This window comes from Lolium rigidum, chromosome 6 (assembly GCF_022539505.1).
Source record: "Lolium rigidum isolate FL_2022 chromosome 6, APGP_CSIRO_Lrig_0.1, whole genome shotgun sequence".
Classification (NCBI taxonomy): domain Eukaryota; kingdom Viridiplantae; phylum Streptophyta; class Magnoliopsida; order Poales; family Poaceae; genus Lolium; species Lolium rigidum.
Window position 1 is genome coordinate 223,670,246 of NC_061513.1, and position 17,091 is coordinate 223,687,336.

General features: G+C 47.1%; 2 protein-coding genes across 2 annotated transcripts; one reads left to right on the top strand and one right to left on the bottom strand.

Annotated features, from left to right (window-relative positions):
* The first annotated feature begins 7,996 nt into the window (after window positions 1–7,996).
* On the top strand, window positions 7,997–9,322 carry LOC124659493 (geranylgeranyl diphosphate reductase, chloroplastic-like). The gene has a single exon (XM_047197360.1). It carries the CDS (start codon window positions 7,997–7,999, stop codon window positions 9,320–9,322), a length of 1,326 nt encoding a protein of 441 aa, XP_047053316.1.
* Window positions 9,323–10,442: 1,120 nt separating this feature from the next.
* LOC124660990 (probable envelope ADP,ATP carrier protein, chloroplastic) lies at window positions 10,443–14,054 on the bottom strand (the record flags this gene model as incomplete). The annotated part of the gene is given in 10 exon segments (XM_047198845.1): window positions 10,443–11,053; window positions 11,142–11,220; window positions 11,405–11,574; window positions 11,683–11,795; window positions 11,866–11,934; window positions 12,115–12,198; window positions 12,295–12,351; window positions 12,450–12,512; window positions 13,608–13,664; window positions 13,756–14,054. Coding segments are annotated over 10 exon segments (1,091 nt in total), but the record flags the coding sequence as incomplete, so codon positions are not given.
* Window positions 14,055–17,091: the final 3,037 nt, after the last annotated feature.

A 17,091-nucleotide genomic window follows, 5' to 3' on the forward strand; every position in this document is an offset into this window, starting at 1 on the left:
AGAACCCTTCGGCTTTATTCTTAAGAGCATTATACTTGTTCCTCCTTGTGCTCTCACTTCCAATGCAACTCGCGGCCAAACCATCCCAAGCTTCCTTGGCGGTGGTGTAGTTCCGAACACGATGCAATTCCTTTGTCCCCACACTAGTTTGAATCATGTGCAAGGCGGTGTTGTTGAGTTGACTATCAACCACATCTCTTCTAGTCAACTTGTCGGGGTTGTATGGCTTGAAGCCTTCCAAGATGATTCTCCAAAGTTCATTGGAGGCACCGCAAACATGAGAGCGAAACTCAAATTGCCAAGTATCGAAATTCTCAATGGAAAACTTAGGTGGGTCGCCCCGAATGTTCGTATGGGGAAGGGGAACCGGTATATCGGGAGATAGAAAAGGTGGAGCTACTCGATTGTAGCTATCACCTCCACTAGATGCCCTAGGAGATGCAATGGGATTTTTTAAGGTGTTTAAGTTATCACCTTCCACGGGTTTGGTAGAGGAGGGTAAATCCGAAGCCTCACCCTCTTCTAATGCACCCGTGTCCTTAACCTCTACACTAGGAGCCTTGGGAAGGGCCGGAGCCAAAAGCTCGGCAATCATCTTTTTCATGCTTTCCATTTGGGCTTCCATGGAGGACTTCAATGAATTGAAGTCTTCCATGGAGACCGTCTTGGTGGCCTCTTCCGTGGGATCCTCGTTCGGCATACTCTTACGCGGTTAAGCCCGAAATAAGAGCCGAGGCTCTGATACCAATTGAAAGGATCGTATGCCGCACCTAGAGGGGGGGGGGGTGAATAGGTGCTACCCAATTTTTAGTTATTTTTCAATTTAGGCTTGACACAAAGGTAAATTCTCTAGATATGCAACTAAGTGAATTTACCTATATGACACGGTTATCAACTAAGCAAGATATAGCTACGCAATATATAGGAGATAGAATGGGATAGAGGTAACCGAGAGTGGAGCACGCGTTGACACGGAGATGATTCCCGTAGTTCCCTTCCTTTGCAAGAAGGTACGTCTACGTTTGGAGGAGTGTGGTTGCTACGCAAGCCAAACCAACAGCCACGAAGGCTTCACTCGGATCTCCCGTGAGCAACGCCACAAAGGCCTAGCCCACTTCCACTAAGGGATTTCCTCGAGGCGGAAACCGGGCCTTTACAAGGTTCTTGGGGCACACATCCACAACTGAATTGGAGGCTCCTAAATCTGTAACAATACAACAATCAACAACAACACATCAACAACAAATCAACTAGAGAACCAAATAGGAACACTAGCATGAGATCCCTCAAACAAATGAGGGGGAAATGAAAAAACGCTTCGGTGAGGATGTAGATCGGTGGCTTCTCCTTCGAATCTCCAAAGATCAAGAGATTTGGTTGGGGGAGGAAGGAGATCTTGCAAATCTTATGTTTCTTGAGGTGGCTCTAATGGAGGTGAAGCTTGGCAGATTTCTTGTGCAATGATTGAGCAACTTGTCCCGTTGGAGAAGAGAGCTATATATATGATTGGAGCTCTCAGATCTGACCGTTGTGGTGAAATCCACTAACACCGGAAGTTCCGGCCAGGATGGCCGGAAGTTCCGGCTGGGACCGGAAGTACCGGCCAGGCGAGCCGGAACTTCCGCCAGGATGAGTCTTCGTCAGATGACCTGGTCAACAAAAGATAGGGCGGAACTAGGGCAGAACTTCCTGTGACCGGAAGTTCCGCCAAGTTCAGCCAAGTTCCGAATTGCCCGAAAACCTTCATCGGACTATACTGAGCCACAATTCCGCATTTCCGGAACTTGCCCGGAAGTTGGGCGGAAGTTCCGCTGACCGGAACTTCCGACCACTAGTGCCGGAACTTCCGGCCAGGGAACGAAACAGCAGGCAAAAACAGTACTAACAGGGCTTCTGTGAAACATACCAGGGCGGAAGTTCCGCCAGCTGGGGCCGGAACTTCCGCCAGGAAGAAAAACCCTGCAGATCATCAGAACTGGCAGGCCAACTTGCTGAACAAAAATATATGTCGAACACTTGTACCTGTCTACATCAACACACATAAATATATACCTAGTGTTGACATCAAACACACAAAACCCAAAAGGGTGGGAAATGTTCTTTCACCTCCTCCCCTTCGTCTACCACCCTGGCCACCATGTCCCACGACGCCACCTAGCCCTACTGCACCAGCCTATGCCAACCTTGGTCGAGGAGGAGGCCGACCATCGCCGGAATGAGCGCGCCCAGGTGACCAGCGGATGCCGATGACGTCGCAGCAGTGCACGTGCGGACGCCACTGGCCACGCGCCGCCTCGCCAGCTCGAACACGCCCCAGACCCCGCTCCTGCACGTTGAGCATCGCCACCGTCCCTGCAACCCGCCAGACATGCTCCGTGGCTCGCGCAAGCCTGGCCGCCGTCGACATCGTCGCCATTTCCTCCGCGCCCGTGCCGCCAGGACTCGCCATTGCCAGCGCACGCCAGGCCGTCCCCCACCTAGCTAGCAAGCGCGCTAGCACCGCCTTGAGGTCGCCGACCTCGCCCTACCGTCGCCTACCCCTATCCCTCGCCGGAATCGCCGCGCCGCTGTCACCCTCGCCGCAGACCCACGGCCACCTCGCGCCACTATAAAAAGAGCACGCCCCTGGAAGAATTGAGCACGCCATTGTCTTCCTCACTCCCTTCTGAGCCTCCTCGAAACATCTCCCATCCACATCGCCGCCGGAGTTGCTTCAATTGCATCGACGACCGCCGCGCCAGTACGCCTGCGACGACGATGATTGGAGCCACCTCAGCTTCTCCCGCGACCACCGTTCGCTTCCTCGTCCTCGACAACGCCGCCGCACACCCTCGCCAAGCCTCGCCGGAGCCCAGGTTGGCCGTCAACCCCCACCACCGCCGCGACCAGGTTAGGGTCTCGTCGGAGACGACGACGACCCAGGGCCGCTCGATCGCTTTCTAATCTAACGGTCCACCGCATCCCGTACCGCTTCGGGTTTTAAAACCCAACGACAGCTGGGTCCCACTGTCAGCTGGCCCGCAGCGCGTGAGACGCGAAGCTGGGCCGGCCCACTTCTCTCTCTCCCTCGCTGGCCCGTTAACTGTCCCGCCAGAGCCCACAGATTTGAATTGGTATAATTCATTTTAGTTCCAATTTCAAATACTGGTCCTGACTTTGAAATTCAATAGAATCTGTTTGGCTTGGCCAAATTTAACAAATTTTATATTGTTGGAAAGCTTATGAAATTCTTGATCTAACCCCACTGGTCCCACTTTGAAATATTTGGTATAATTAATGTGACAAAAAGATTAAGTCAGGGACTTTTACAACTTCAAATAAATCTTAAAAATCACCCAAAAATGATATTTAGTTAATTCAAACTCTAATAGCTCACATTTCACTTACACTAATTGTTTATGCAAAAATATGTCCTGGTTACTTTGAGTGATCATGGCCCAAATTAAATAAAGGACTATAAGGCTAGTTTAATTAAGTGATATTGTCCAAAACTATTATGCAAATCATATGAAGTGTTTCACTTCATTTAAATCTTGTCCCAAGTACTTTCATATGAAGTTTGAACCCCTGGTCACATACTCTCACATGAAATACTTGGTGAATTTAAATCATATTTAGAATTGTTAAATGGTATGAGGTATTCTACCTCATTTAAGTCATTTTCTCAAATGATGATGATGAATGGTTGACTTAGGTCAACATGATTTCATGTATGATTGTTTGAGGAAGTTAAATCTTAAGAAGATTCAATGAGAGGAAATTATTCCTCAAAAACTAAATGGAAACTATCATTTACATATGTAATGAGAGGAAATTATTTCTCTAACACTAAGTAAGAAAACCCTAGAATAATTTTTGGTAGCAATGCTAAGTGATGATGCTAGATCATTTGGAGTGAGCCATTAAGACTAATTAAGACTACTTAAGTATTGCTTGGTGATTGTATCCTCGTATTCGTGTATAGACGCTAGTACCGGAGAATACCAGGAAGAGGAAGGATTCTACCCAGAAGAAGAGAACTTTGAGAACTACCAAGGCAAGCTAACACCATTGCAAGTTCTATTGTTGCAAGCTAATATTCTTGCAAAGTGCAAAGTCCCTTGGGGCAAGGCACCATTAGTCTTACCTTTCTTACTACAAGCCTATCCCAAATTTTTACCATACAAGTTTTTACTTGTTTATTTAAAGAGTTACTTTTATAGTTAACTTTGGTCTAAGTCAAGAAGATTACTAGAGTAGCAAAGTTAGTCTCAAGCTAGCCAAGCAAGATAGCACCCCTCATGATTAGTGCTAGTGTTAAATACTAAAACTTGACTACTCTAGATGGGAACATGTGACTTGAATTGAATTTGAAACCTTGGGATGATGAGTCATTCCATTGAATGAATTTTGAAGGTGAATATGACCTAGAGAATATGGTGATTTTTGATTAAAAACTGATATTGGTTTGAATGCGATACCTTTCCAATTTTGAGTACCCCCACAATACCTGATTATGGGTAGAGCTTAACTGGAAATTTATGCATCTTAGTATGGGTTCCCTCTGAACACACATCATAGGGGTTATGCTGAGGCTGCCTCCGTTGTTGAGAAATGATGTGAATTGAGGTGAATTGTACGGCCAAGCCCTGTGCAGTTCCCGAGTTGACAGTTGGTCTTCACCGGGAGGCCAAGCTCATGGGGAGAGGTGCTCATACTAGGGTTTGTAAGTGAAAGGTTATGGTTGATGATCCGCGTACTGTGTTACGATGATTCGGGGTTATCCTGACGGATGAAATCAAATGTTGTGGCACAAGTGTGCAACCTCTGCATAGTGTAAATCTATTCGAATAGCCGTGTCCACGGTTACGGACGGTTGGAAAGGCCATACAGCTTCCGGTGTCAGATTCTTGAAAATATTGGTGAAGTGAATGGTGAATGGTGACTGGTTTTTGATTCACAACTGAGTTGTGGGAATGACACTAATGTTCCTACTTGAATTAGTTAGCACATGAAAGAGTCTTTATTCAAATACTTGTGAACTAAAATTGGCTTTATGCAAAATAGACTAGAGCTTAGCAACCCCTTACTAGACTTAATAGTACTTATACTAGTATTAGTTTGCGAGTACTTTAAAGTACTCACGGCTGTGTCCCTGGCTATTCAAATGACCAGACTATAAAGAAGAGCAGCAGTACAAGGAGGACGGACAGCAAGACGCCTACGACAACTAGGGAATCTTCTGATGTCAGACGTTGGCCTGTGGATTAGATAGTCCACTTCCGTTACGCTTCCGCTATGTAATATGTTCGTTGATCAGTAGATCAACTATTTGTGTAATATTGGATCATGTGATCTGTATTTGTAAGACGACTATAGTATGTAATGAATGATGACTTATGATATTCAACTGTTATGTCTCGCAACAACAATATTCCTAGGATTGCGATGTATGACATAACAGTCATCTGGACTTAAAAATCCGGGTATTGACAGCCTTTTCCTCCACACATCATGTTCCATGATCTTCATGCGCAAAATCCGTCGTCTCAATGAAAACAGTGATGCATTGTGAGTAAGTGCTTTTGTGCCTGGTTGACCATGGAAAGTGCTTTTGTAATGGTCGAAGTTGTATTTTTCAAATCGTGACCCTGTTTACTAGCTCGCCGGCAAATGTAATGGGAGCTACTATTGTTCAGTTCTTCACCTATGTTCCTGTAGATGTGTACTATAAATCAAGGCAGCACCCTTCTATCCAAACATCCAGTATTATAACGTGCTAGACTGAGTTGTGCTTAGTACTAAAGAATTGAGGAGTTTCGACCAGGGCTCTCATAGTGGCATACGTATGAGTTTGCTTCTCGCAAAAAAAAAAAAAAAACGTATGAGTTTGCTAATAGTTTTGGAAAACGTATGAACAGTTCTTCGCGAAAAATGTCTTTGGCACATGAACACCAATCCTTCCAGCTAAAAAAACATATTTATAGGATTTTTAAAAAATAAAATTATATACGCATATAAATATAAACATTTCATAGACATGGTAGAATTCTGGAGGAAAATATGTTGTATTTTGAGCTATATGAAGAAGATAAATTTCTGACAAAAATTGATTTTTCTATCCCTATAAATAGCCATAATTTTTTTCATAAAGCACACACAACTACTTTTTTTTGTGTAGCTCAAAATACAATGCAATTTCTACCGAAATATCGCACGAGTATTCAGGGCATGTGTATGTATCCATGAAACAAATTTTATGATTTTTTGAAATATAGAAGTACGTAGTCAAGTATTTTAAAAACCATGAGCATTGGTTGCTCGGGTGCACCATATCTGCTCTTACTTCTTAGTCTGTAGTCTCTGCATCACCATTTTCTGCTAGCGTTTTTTTTCCTCAATGACATATTTGGAAAAGTCTCAAAATTCCCGAAGATATATTGTAGTCCTGAAATATGCGACGTGATTCTGAACTCTGGTTAATCTGTCGACATAAAAAATAAAACAAACCAACAAAAGACTGCACTAATATTTCTTAAGAATAAATAGTTGCACATGCTGCACTGTATTCACTTCAGAAAAATAAAGAAGAGACATTTTTTTGTGCAAGGACGGAATCACACAAGGAATTGTACAGCAAGTAACCCATGATTCGTGAATGACTCAACTCATACAAGTCACGAGAAACCATTACTAGTGCATGACAACAGGGCAGGAATTAGATGATTAACTCATATAAATAGGCAGAAAATGCAGCTTGTGTTGTCTCGTTGTGATAGTTGTAATGTTCTCATACCAACTTGAAATCAATATTGTGAGGTAGTGGAGTAAGCCAAAAGAGTTTATAGTCTAACTCATCCTCGATGGTGTTTGCAAGAGTAGGTGCCGATAGCAAGTTATAAATCCACATTTCCCCCCAATCTAATCCAACAAAGTGCTGGAATTAGCATGGCTAGGGCGCCGATTTCAGCTATTAGAGGCAAACCATATATCCAGAGGTGGAGGCCAAAAGGGTTACATGAATGAAGCAACATAGCCTCTTATTGTCTACAAGTGGTTCGTGCAAGAGAGGAAGTGTGTACCATCGTCGTAAAACCGTACCATGATATCGTGGTTCCTATGGCCGAGCAAGGTGGGCATGATCCACCTTGTTGGCGAAACTACCCTTGTTTTTCTAGCAGTCTTGTTGAGGAGCCACCGGGTAATGCTTCACAGATTTAGTGAATTCGTTGTCTAGTAGACCATCATGGAAGGTATGGTAGCGATAAAGTGCTCTTGTCGCTCGGTGACGATGTTGTGCGTCCACAGACAGTGTCTGGTCTAGAAATAAACAGTGTCCGCTCTAGAAACAACCTTGTCAAAGGAGATGTGTACATTGCTAACAAGAGTGTTGGCAATCTGCCAGTGGCTCCTACCTGGAGTAGTTGCTTGCTGTTGTGTATTCCTGATTGAAGTGATGTAGTAGCTTCCGTCCAAAATAAAAGCTACACAAAAAAAGTCGTTCCAAGTCATCATGTTTCTCTTTTGAAGTATTTGGAATCTTTGCCTTATTATGCATGATATTGCCATCCACAACTCTTTTTTTCAGGAACTCCGATGGAAGAAGGGGATGTCTCCAAAAGAAATTTAGTTTTCGCTTAGAGTTTTCTCTGTAATAATGCTTGAGTTTTTTTTTTTAGCGGAGATCTCGTTCTTTCAAGGATAAGTACACACCATTGCATGCCAGTGCACATGCCAAGTAAGATATATAGACTATAGTGATTGGAAACTGGGGGAGGCGTGTCATCTAAGCACAACGTATTTAAATGAGTTCTCTGATACTCTCCTAATCTAAGCTGGCGTTTTAGGTGTCTTAATCCTCCTGGTCACTGACACGTGGGTCCTAACGGTATTTTTAAATTGTAGCGCCAGAACGCATCGTCCCGGGCGCAACACGGGCGAAGCTACACTCCAAGTCCAAGCTGCCCATTTCCAAATCTCGAACCCCCACTCCCATTCGCCGTCCGAGCAAAAAATCATGGCAACCATGTCCGCCGCCTGCCACTCGCCAGCCCGCCTCTCCGTCTCCTGCTCCTCCTCCGCGCCGGGGCGCCCGCTGCGCGTGGCCGTGGTGGGCGGCGGCCCCGCCGGCGCGTCTGCGGCCGAGGCGCTGGCCTCCGCGGGCGCCCAGGCGTTCCTCCTGGAGCGCAGCCCGGCGGGTGCCAAGCCCTGCGGCGGCGCCATCCCGCTCTGCATGCTCGACGAGTTCTCCATCCCGCTGGGCCTCGTCGACCGCCGCGTCACCCGCATGCGCGTCCTCTCCCCGTCCAACCTCGCCGCCGACTTCTCCCGCGCCATTCCCCCCGGCGCCCACATCCCCATGCTCCGCCGCGAGGTGCTCGACTCCTTCCTCCGCACCCGCGCCGCCGACGCCGGCGCCACCCTCCTCCCGGGCCTCGTCACCTCGCTCTCCCTCCCCGCGGGCCCCACCGACCCGTACCTCGTCCACTACATCTCCTCCGGCGGCCCCTCCCCAACCCGGAGCGTGCTCGAGGTGGACGCCATCGTCGGCGCGGACGGCGCCAACAGCCGGGTGGCCCGCGAGGTGGGCGCGGGGGACTACACGACGGCCATCGCCTTCCAGGAGCGGATCCGGCTCCCCGACAAGGAGATGGCGTACTACGACGACCTGGCCGAGATGTACGTGGGCGGGGACGTGTCCCCGGACTTCTACGGCTGGGTCTTCCCCAAGTGCGACCACGTGGCCGTCGGCACCGGCACCGTCGCCGCCAAGCCGGAGATCAAGAAGCTGCAGTCGGGCATCCGCGCGCGCGCGGGGCCCAAGATCGCGGGCGGGCGCGTGATCAAGGTGGAGGCGCACCCGATCCCGGAGCACCCGCGGCCGCGCCGCGTGGTCGGGCGCGTGGCCCTGGTGGGCGACGCGGCCGGGTACGTCACCCGGTGCTCCGGCGAGGGCATCTACTTCGCGGCCAAGTCCGGGCGGATGTGCGGCCAGGCCATGGCCAAGGAGTGGCGGCTCACGGGCGCGGTCACGGAGGCCGGGATCCGGCGCGGGTACCTGCGCCGGTGGGACGACGAGTTCCTGCTCACCTTCCGGTTCCTGGACCTGCTGCAGCGCGTCTTCTACGGCGACAACGCCGGCCGCGAGGCGCTGGTGGAGATGTGCGCGGATGAGCACGTGCAGCGCCGGACCTTCGACTGCTACCTCCACAAGCGGATGGCGCCACCCGAGCCATGGGCCGACCTCCAGCTGCTCTGGCGCACGGCCGGCAGCATGGTGCGCTGCAGCGTCCTCGGCAAGGAGGTCCAGCGCCTCCGGCAGCTCGAAATGATGCAGGCTTAACTTCTGCAGCGCCGTGTACTGAATAATAATGTGGTGAACCAAGAGCTGTAGTAGTAGTAGCATTTCTGCATTCACGACATGTAACGCAGTGATGCGGCTCCGTGTTTTGTTGTCGTGGTAGCCTTGATTTCAGGCAATGTTATGAACCGAAATGGGACTGCTAGATGATGAAATGCCACCACTGTCCACTGAACAACATTTTGAATCTGAAGCTACTTCACTGTCTTTTGCCACCGACCGAACTGCCCTGCGATTGCGTTGGTGCTGACATAGGGCTGGTTGATTCCTTGCTAAACTAGTGGTCTGAACATTTGGGACATGTAAACTACTGATATCACTACATATAATAATGCAGCTTGGATGATGCGATGTCATACACATGACAATAGTATAAAATATAGAGAATGATAGGCCGTGACAATCTGAATCTGTCATCGGTCATGCCTTGCCAAGTTGCCATATATCTTAGTAAAAGATGCTCCCAAGTCCACATTGAAATATCTAAAACATCTACTTTCAAGTGTTGATTTAAACTGTAACCCTCCTGAAGACATTTCCTCATTGTTTGCATCTGGTGCTAACCATAAAAAGGTACTGCACGAAACATACACCACTGTTTAGAATGGAATCAATCCCCTGTGTTTCAGAACATCAGCTTCTCACCACAGAAGAACCATTCCACAAAATGCAAAAAAGTATGCTGCATTAACCAAAATGACAGTTTGCCATGCGCATTTCGAGAATCTAAAATCTTCAGTACATGGCAAACGTGCATCCAATGCCAGCCAGCAGTACACAAACTCCATTTCATGATATGAACTTGAAGTCGATGCGATCTCACCAGGAGATGCACATGATACATCATATCAGGTTCCAACGATCTGGGGCACAAAAGCATGTCTAGATCATGGAACCACAGTACACAACTTATCCGAACATCATTTTCCTCAAGCGTTCTTGAACAAATAAATAAGTACATAAATTATCATCGATAACCAAAACACAAAAGCTCTCCTCTCCCTACACTGGATTTCATTATTTCCACTCAATCACCCAACAGTCAAGATGGAAAGAAAAGCATAAATTAGAAGAAGAAAAAAGACGGTACATAAGGCCATGCTGCCCAAACTGAAGCTAATCACTCATGGAGAATCTAAAGCTTTCAGCCTGGATATCGGTATTACAGTATCATCGCTGCTTTGGTAACCACCCTAATCTGTCGCGAACAGATGTAACTCATTCAGAGGGAACCTATTACAGGGCAGTATCCATGGTCTCCATTGTATTTGTGATAGATCTGTCTATAACATATAGTGGTAAACTTTCTGGAGAACTAAGAGGTCAATCTACGCGTCCACTCGAATAAACATCAGTTAAGGTGAATGCTTGTGTTACTAACTCTAGCTAAAGGCCTGCTGCCAGCCTGCCACCAAAGAAATGTCCTAATTACTTGATTCTAATGCCTCAGCCTTCAGCAAGGTGTAGAAAACGACTGCAAGTTAGGGCCAGCTTGAAAAGGAACATCGAAGATGTGCTATCTAAACCCTAAAATATTGCCTGGGGAAGGGACGGACAAAGAAAAACAGTGCATGCTAGCTCCCTGAGCCCTAAGGTTGAGTATGGCTCTTTTCCTAGCTTGTCTTCTCTTGACTTTCTTGCATTAATTTTTCCATTTCCTTTTGCCCACTAGATATCAGGATCTTCATCGTGTCAAATGCAGTGAGTTTAATGCTGCATGGGTATAAAACTTGTGAGATAAGATAACTTATAAGGCTGGTTAAAATAGGATATTTTCACAAACATGGTAACAAAAAGGCACCTGCTATTGGGCAGATTTTTTAACGCGTTTGGCACAAAACCTCGGTATAGTCCAACTAGACCATCACGCTCCACAATACCTGCATTTGGCACAAAAAAATGCTTCAGTTTAGTCTATAAAGAACAAGATCAAGCTGCAAATGAGTACATAGAATGGTGGAAGTTGTAAATAACATAGTACAAAATGAGGCTGCTATGAAGCTACATGCAAAAGATACTGCAACTGGTAGCTGCAAATGCAAGCCACATGATTCAAGCAGCTACCTGGAATGGCATCGAAAATTGTATTGTATGGCGTGCCTTTCATTTGCATCTGCCTCCTAACAGTGTCCAACGGATAGCACATCAAAGTCGCAAATGTTGCTGAAAGAAGAGCAGTTGCTAGAGATGTCTCTGGTCTACTCTTGTACTTCTCCGGTACAGATTTCTTCATTCTTACATACATAAATGAAGAGTACGATATAAATAAACATGAGACATGTATCAAAATTTGAGACCATTATGTATAGCATACTATGATGATGCAGTAGAAAGAATCTCACAGGTCAAAAACACAGAAGTTTACAGCAATGTAAGGAGCAATGCCTATAAGAGATGGACCAAGGCCTCCATAGAAGGAAGCTAACCCTTCTTCTCTCAGCATGTTCAGAGCAACCTACAAAACCATAGGCATCATGTAATGCCAGTTTCCAGACACAAATATTCTTGCTTGTAATAGTTGTTACCTGTGACATAGTGCTATGTCCAGATTGAACTGCTAGCCTAAGCCGGAGAACATCCAATGGGTAAGTCACCTATCAACAATTACAGATTGAAAGTTCAGAAAATGATAAAGAGTGAATGGATTCTGAATTTATCCAAGAATTTTCGCACCATAATGACCAAAACGCAACCAATTTCATTCATACTGCATCCCCACATCTAACCAATAAAACTACAAATCTTGATAGAAAGTGCATAGATAATAAAATTACAAGTGTAGATGTCATGCCCGCACAAGCACCAGCAGCAAGTCTTCCAAACACAGAAAGCTCTCCATCCTTTCTTCGGAATATTTTCTGAAGTGGTGTTGCAAGATAACAAAACGTGAAATTCGCAATTACAAGAGCATAAAATAGAACAAGTGACTAATGGTAGCAAGGAATTGTTAGCACCTTGTAAACTTCATATGAGAAAAGTTGCACTGCACTATACGGAATTATGCGGATAACCTGGAGGAGTTTATGAGCACAAAGTTAACACAGACCACAAGATAAGTCATGCATGAGTCATAAAATCACAATTTGCATGATGGGTGTGATATCGAGACCTGCGGAAGATTGCCCTTCCAGTAACCCTTTAGACCCTCCTCCTTTCCTATCTCTGCCATAGCCTGCACAACTGAAAATGTATCAGATAACATGATTTTTGTTTATACGTGAGCACAAGAATCACCAACAAGAAGGACATTAAACCAAAGCTATTGCCCCCATTTCCTCTATGTCATGAAGTGGAAGTCTTAAGTCTAATCCATCCAACAAAATGATGAAATACTTCCATATCAAAAAGGAAATTAAGCTGGCATAGAGGGAAAGATGTTAAACTGGGTACCAGGTATTCCATGGTCAACATTATTCAACTAATCAAACAAGAATCTGAATTCTATTAATATCTGAACTAATATAACATTATAAAGTTTCAACTACAGTTAAATGACATGCTGTTGTCTATTTCTGTCAATGCTATCATCGGTTCTAGTTTTCTAACACATTAACTTACCAAACTCAGACAAGGTAACTTCATAAACACAAAAAGAATCCATACATGACTTAGCAGAGTTACTAACGGCTGGCATCTTTGGTGTAGAGTTAACGACTGCCAAGCATAACTACTTATCACAAAGAACGTTGAGGACAGAGAAACATCCAAGAATATCTGTAATCCCCCAAAAGAGACATAGCAGAGGAAGGAATAAAAGGATGGAGGAAGACCTGAGCTCTTGCCACATAAAGGGAAACATGACTTTGTGACTCTGAAACATGCAAGTGTGATGTTCCACTTCTCATTTATTTTTCCCACGGAAGCCCTTTATCTTAACTTCTGGATTACCTACTTTTGATTATATTTCAGAGAACGTGCTTTTTGTTTTGTTTACTTCCGATCAATTTACATATGACTGCAGGTGTGATGAAAGTGGTCTGAGAAGTCTGAACGACTAGAATTTTGTTTTTACGCTGAAACAGTAGGGCATTAAAATTGGCGAAGAATATGCATATGTGCAAATTTACAGGACTATAAGAAACTCAGTTAACTCCAGGTTTTTCTTGAGTGGTGTGTTAGGAAACTGCAGTTCTGAAGCTAGTACATTTCCATGGAGCACGTAAAGGTTCGCGTTAATTATATCAAAATTGACATCGTTTGGATCATTCTTGAGTCTGCAGCATGAAATGGAACAGGGCCAAAGAGAAGGTACTAGTAGCATTGTTACCTCCAGGAACTGAATCCCCTTCTTGGTGCCCTCACCCGCCACCCGCACGCTGTGAGTCTGCAGCAAGAGTAGAGGAGCGCGGGTTAGAAACGCCAGCCATCTACCAGGCAGCATGAGCCGAGAGGGGCATCGGGATCAGAAGGCCTGCCTGCATGAGGATCTTGACGCGGTCGAGCGGAGCGGTGACCGTCTTGGCGACGGCGCCGGCCCCGGCGCCGGCGGCGAAGAGCGCGACGCTGCTGGGCACGAGCGCCAGCAGCGCCAGCGGGTGCTTCAGCAGCTGCGCCACCGGCGGCACCTTGCCCTTCTTCCCGGAACCCTCGGCGGCTATCTCCCTGTCCTCGTCCGCCTTGACGGCCATGGCCTCCCCGCCGTCGCGGACGGAGAGGGACGCGAAGGCGCCGGGCGGCGAGGAGGAGGAGCGGCCCCAGGACGGGCCACCCGCGCGGAGGAGGAGAGCGGGACCCTGCGCGGACGCGGGCGGCGGGCGCCAGGAGTCGCACGCCTCCACTCGCCGGTGGGTCATCGGCGGGAGGGTGGTGGCTGGATCTGCGAGGCCGCGGTAATCGGAGGAATTCGGGCACGGGAGGGGATAAGGGGAGAGCAGGCAGGAGGGAGGATTAAGGTACGTCCGCCGAGTTGCGTTGTTAAACCCCGCTCGGCGCGGGTCCGTTTGCCTGCAATTGTAGGTGGCAGCAGCAAATGACACTGCCACCGCCAGTGACAGCAGCTAGTGCCGCTGATGCGGGAGTCCCTGTCCTTTTTTAGGTATCATCATCTCGATGACATTTTTTAGGTATCATCTCGATGGGAGAATGGTCTGCTTTCGTGGATGATGATTTGTAATCCATGTGGAGCTACAATAATTTCAAAGAAACAAAAAGGATTGCGTGATGTAATTGGTGCGCAGACTCTTTGCTTCATCTTAGGGGGGGAGACTTGTATAGGATCTTCTTCTTAGGTGAGATTGTAAGATCAGATCATAAAAAGCATATTTACGAAACACAAAAAAATCAAACAAAATTATACAACATACTTATGGGCTGTATCTACAACTCCAAAAAAAAATCAGCTCAAAACTCAATCTACTTTTAGAGAAACAAAAAAGATAAATTATATTGTGAATAGTGTCAGCTTTGGGTGAATAGTATTTCACACTATTCATTCCCAGATTTATCTTTTTTAGCTCTCTAAATGTATGTTGAATTTGAAGCAGCGATTTTTTAGTGTTGCATATATAACATAGATGTATGTAGTCAAAAATTTTTGAGAATTTTTGAACAAGTTTTTTATCTTCAAAAATTTGATCTCGTTGATCCTATCTAAAGCAAGATCCCACCCAAGTTGTCCCGTCATCTTAGGTGGTGTTGCGGAAAGGGATATAGCTAGAGCGACACCCGATCCGCTCCGTTTTTTAGTCAAAACCGGTCACGACGGTGTTGGGGTATGCTAGGTAGATGGGCGATTGAGGCGGAGGTCACGACGGCGGACCAGTGGTTGGTGGTGTCCTCCTCCTCTGCTAGAGGTGGTTGGCCGGCTAGATCTGGCGGGTCTCTGGATCTCACAGCTAGTCCTGGTGGCGAGTTGGGGTGATGCGGTTGCTGGTGAAAACCAAGCCTCGACTCCGGTCACTGCGGCGTGTACGTGTCGTTACCTTATTGAAGACATATCTGTTAGAACGTGTCCACTCTATTGCGCTACTGTAGGGGAATCCTTATATCTGCGTGACATGGGTATACCTTATTAGGCCGAAGCCCATGGACAAAGCATGTCTAAGAAGGAAAGACCCATCTAGGCGCCGACATAAACATAGCCTTATATGATTACTTGTAAACCGACACAAACTAGACTCTGAGACCCAACCTCCTATATAAAGGCTAGGAGCAGCCAACAGGAGGAAGATAACGAAACAATTACCGTTACCCTAGATCTGTTCTAGTATTACTGCGACTTAGCCTGATAATCAATATATCGTCGGACCACCTTGTTTGTCTGACCAGCCAACGAAATCACCAGCGCACCTCTTTCCCAGAAACCCTAAGTCTGTATTCATGGACATTGCCGAGGTTAACCCTCGTCAATAGTATCCCAGATCGGACGATGCGGCGTTGACGATGTCGTCCTCCCTCGTGAGGGCATTGTTCTTTGGAGCAGCTGCCGGATGGTGGAGGTAGGAGATGGAGTTGTGTGCTTCCACCACGTCGATGTTGGCGAGCCTCGGCGGTGTGGTGTCCCGGATCCTTGATGATGGTTGCGGTGTTATGGACTCGCGCAAGGTGGGGGTGTTGTCTGGGGGCATGGCGTCGTCGATGGCAGACCTGGCAAGGGCTATGCGGAGATCTGCCCTAAAGTTAACCAATGGTTGATGTCCTCTCCCACCACTCCTTCCTCGGTGACCATGGTCTCGGCCACGCCCATGGCCCGGAGGCCGTCCTAGACGCCCTCCCCTCGATCATGTGCGACCGGCCATTGCTACGGAGATGCCTATGGCGGTGGTGGTGGGTAATGAAAGAAGTGAGGTTGTGGAAGAAAATGGACTCCGCTTGTCGAGGGTGCTCCTCGGCAATGCCCTCCGATAGGGGCTTAGGGTTGATGGAATCCTGCAAGCTGACGCGAGACATCGGTTCACAGACAAGCGGGGAGAGCAATTTACCCAGGTTCGGGGCCCTCGATGAGGTAAAACCCTTACGTCCCGCTCTGTCTGTTCTTTGATTATGATGAAAACAGGTTACAATGGGGTGCCGAATAGTTCGGCTGTGATCTCGTCGAGATGCTGGTTGCTAGGGTAACCTAGTTCTAAGCTTCTGCTGGCTAGTATTGCTAAGATTGATTGTATCCCTCGATAGCCCCTCTCCTGGCCTTTATATAGGTGGCCAGGTCTCGAGAGGTCTAATCGAGTACGAGTAGGTTTACAGTAGATCTATTTCCAATCTTTCCTTGTTCGGCTTCCTCCGCGTCTTGTACTCCAAGTAATCTTCCGTCGCACCGCCCTAGTGGCCCATCTTGCCGTCGAGTTCCTTCATGGGCCTCCTGCTGGACCACGTAGGGTAGAGCAACATTGGTTATCCGAAGGGTAATGCCCACGTCAGTAGCCCCCGAGTGTCTAGCCGAACATAATTTGGGTAGAGACTAGAGCATGTCTTCTTCCGAAGTCCTTCTCCTCGATCATTCTTGCGTTTCTTTTGTCTTCTATTTTCTATCGGGTGCGCGCCAGCGCTCCCGATGGGAGTAGCCCCCGAGCCTAGGTACGGATGCTTGCAATCCGTGCGTAGACTCAAGTTGTACCACTCGAACATTTTCTTCTGCCAAAGCTTTTTCCTGCGGGTCTTTGTAGTCCATCCGATACATTTTCTTTATACAAGGGATAACGAATAACGTGCCCAACTTCTGTTGATTAACTGCCGATGGCAAAACAACGTTACCCTACACGATAATCAAGTCCCCGGCATGATCCTCGGAGTGCGAAAAGTTTTATCGGGTGCGC

What these genes read in the sequence shown, in the direction of transcription:
- LOC124659493 (XM_047197360.1), top strand. Translation starts at nt 7,997, where the DNA reads ATGGCAACCATGTCCGCCGCCTGCCACTCGCCAGCCCGCCTCTCCGTC.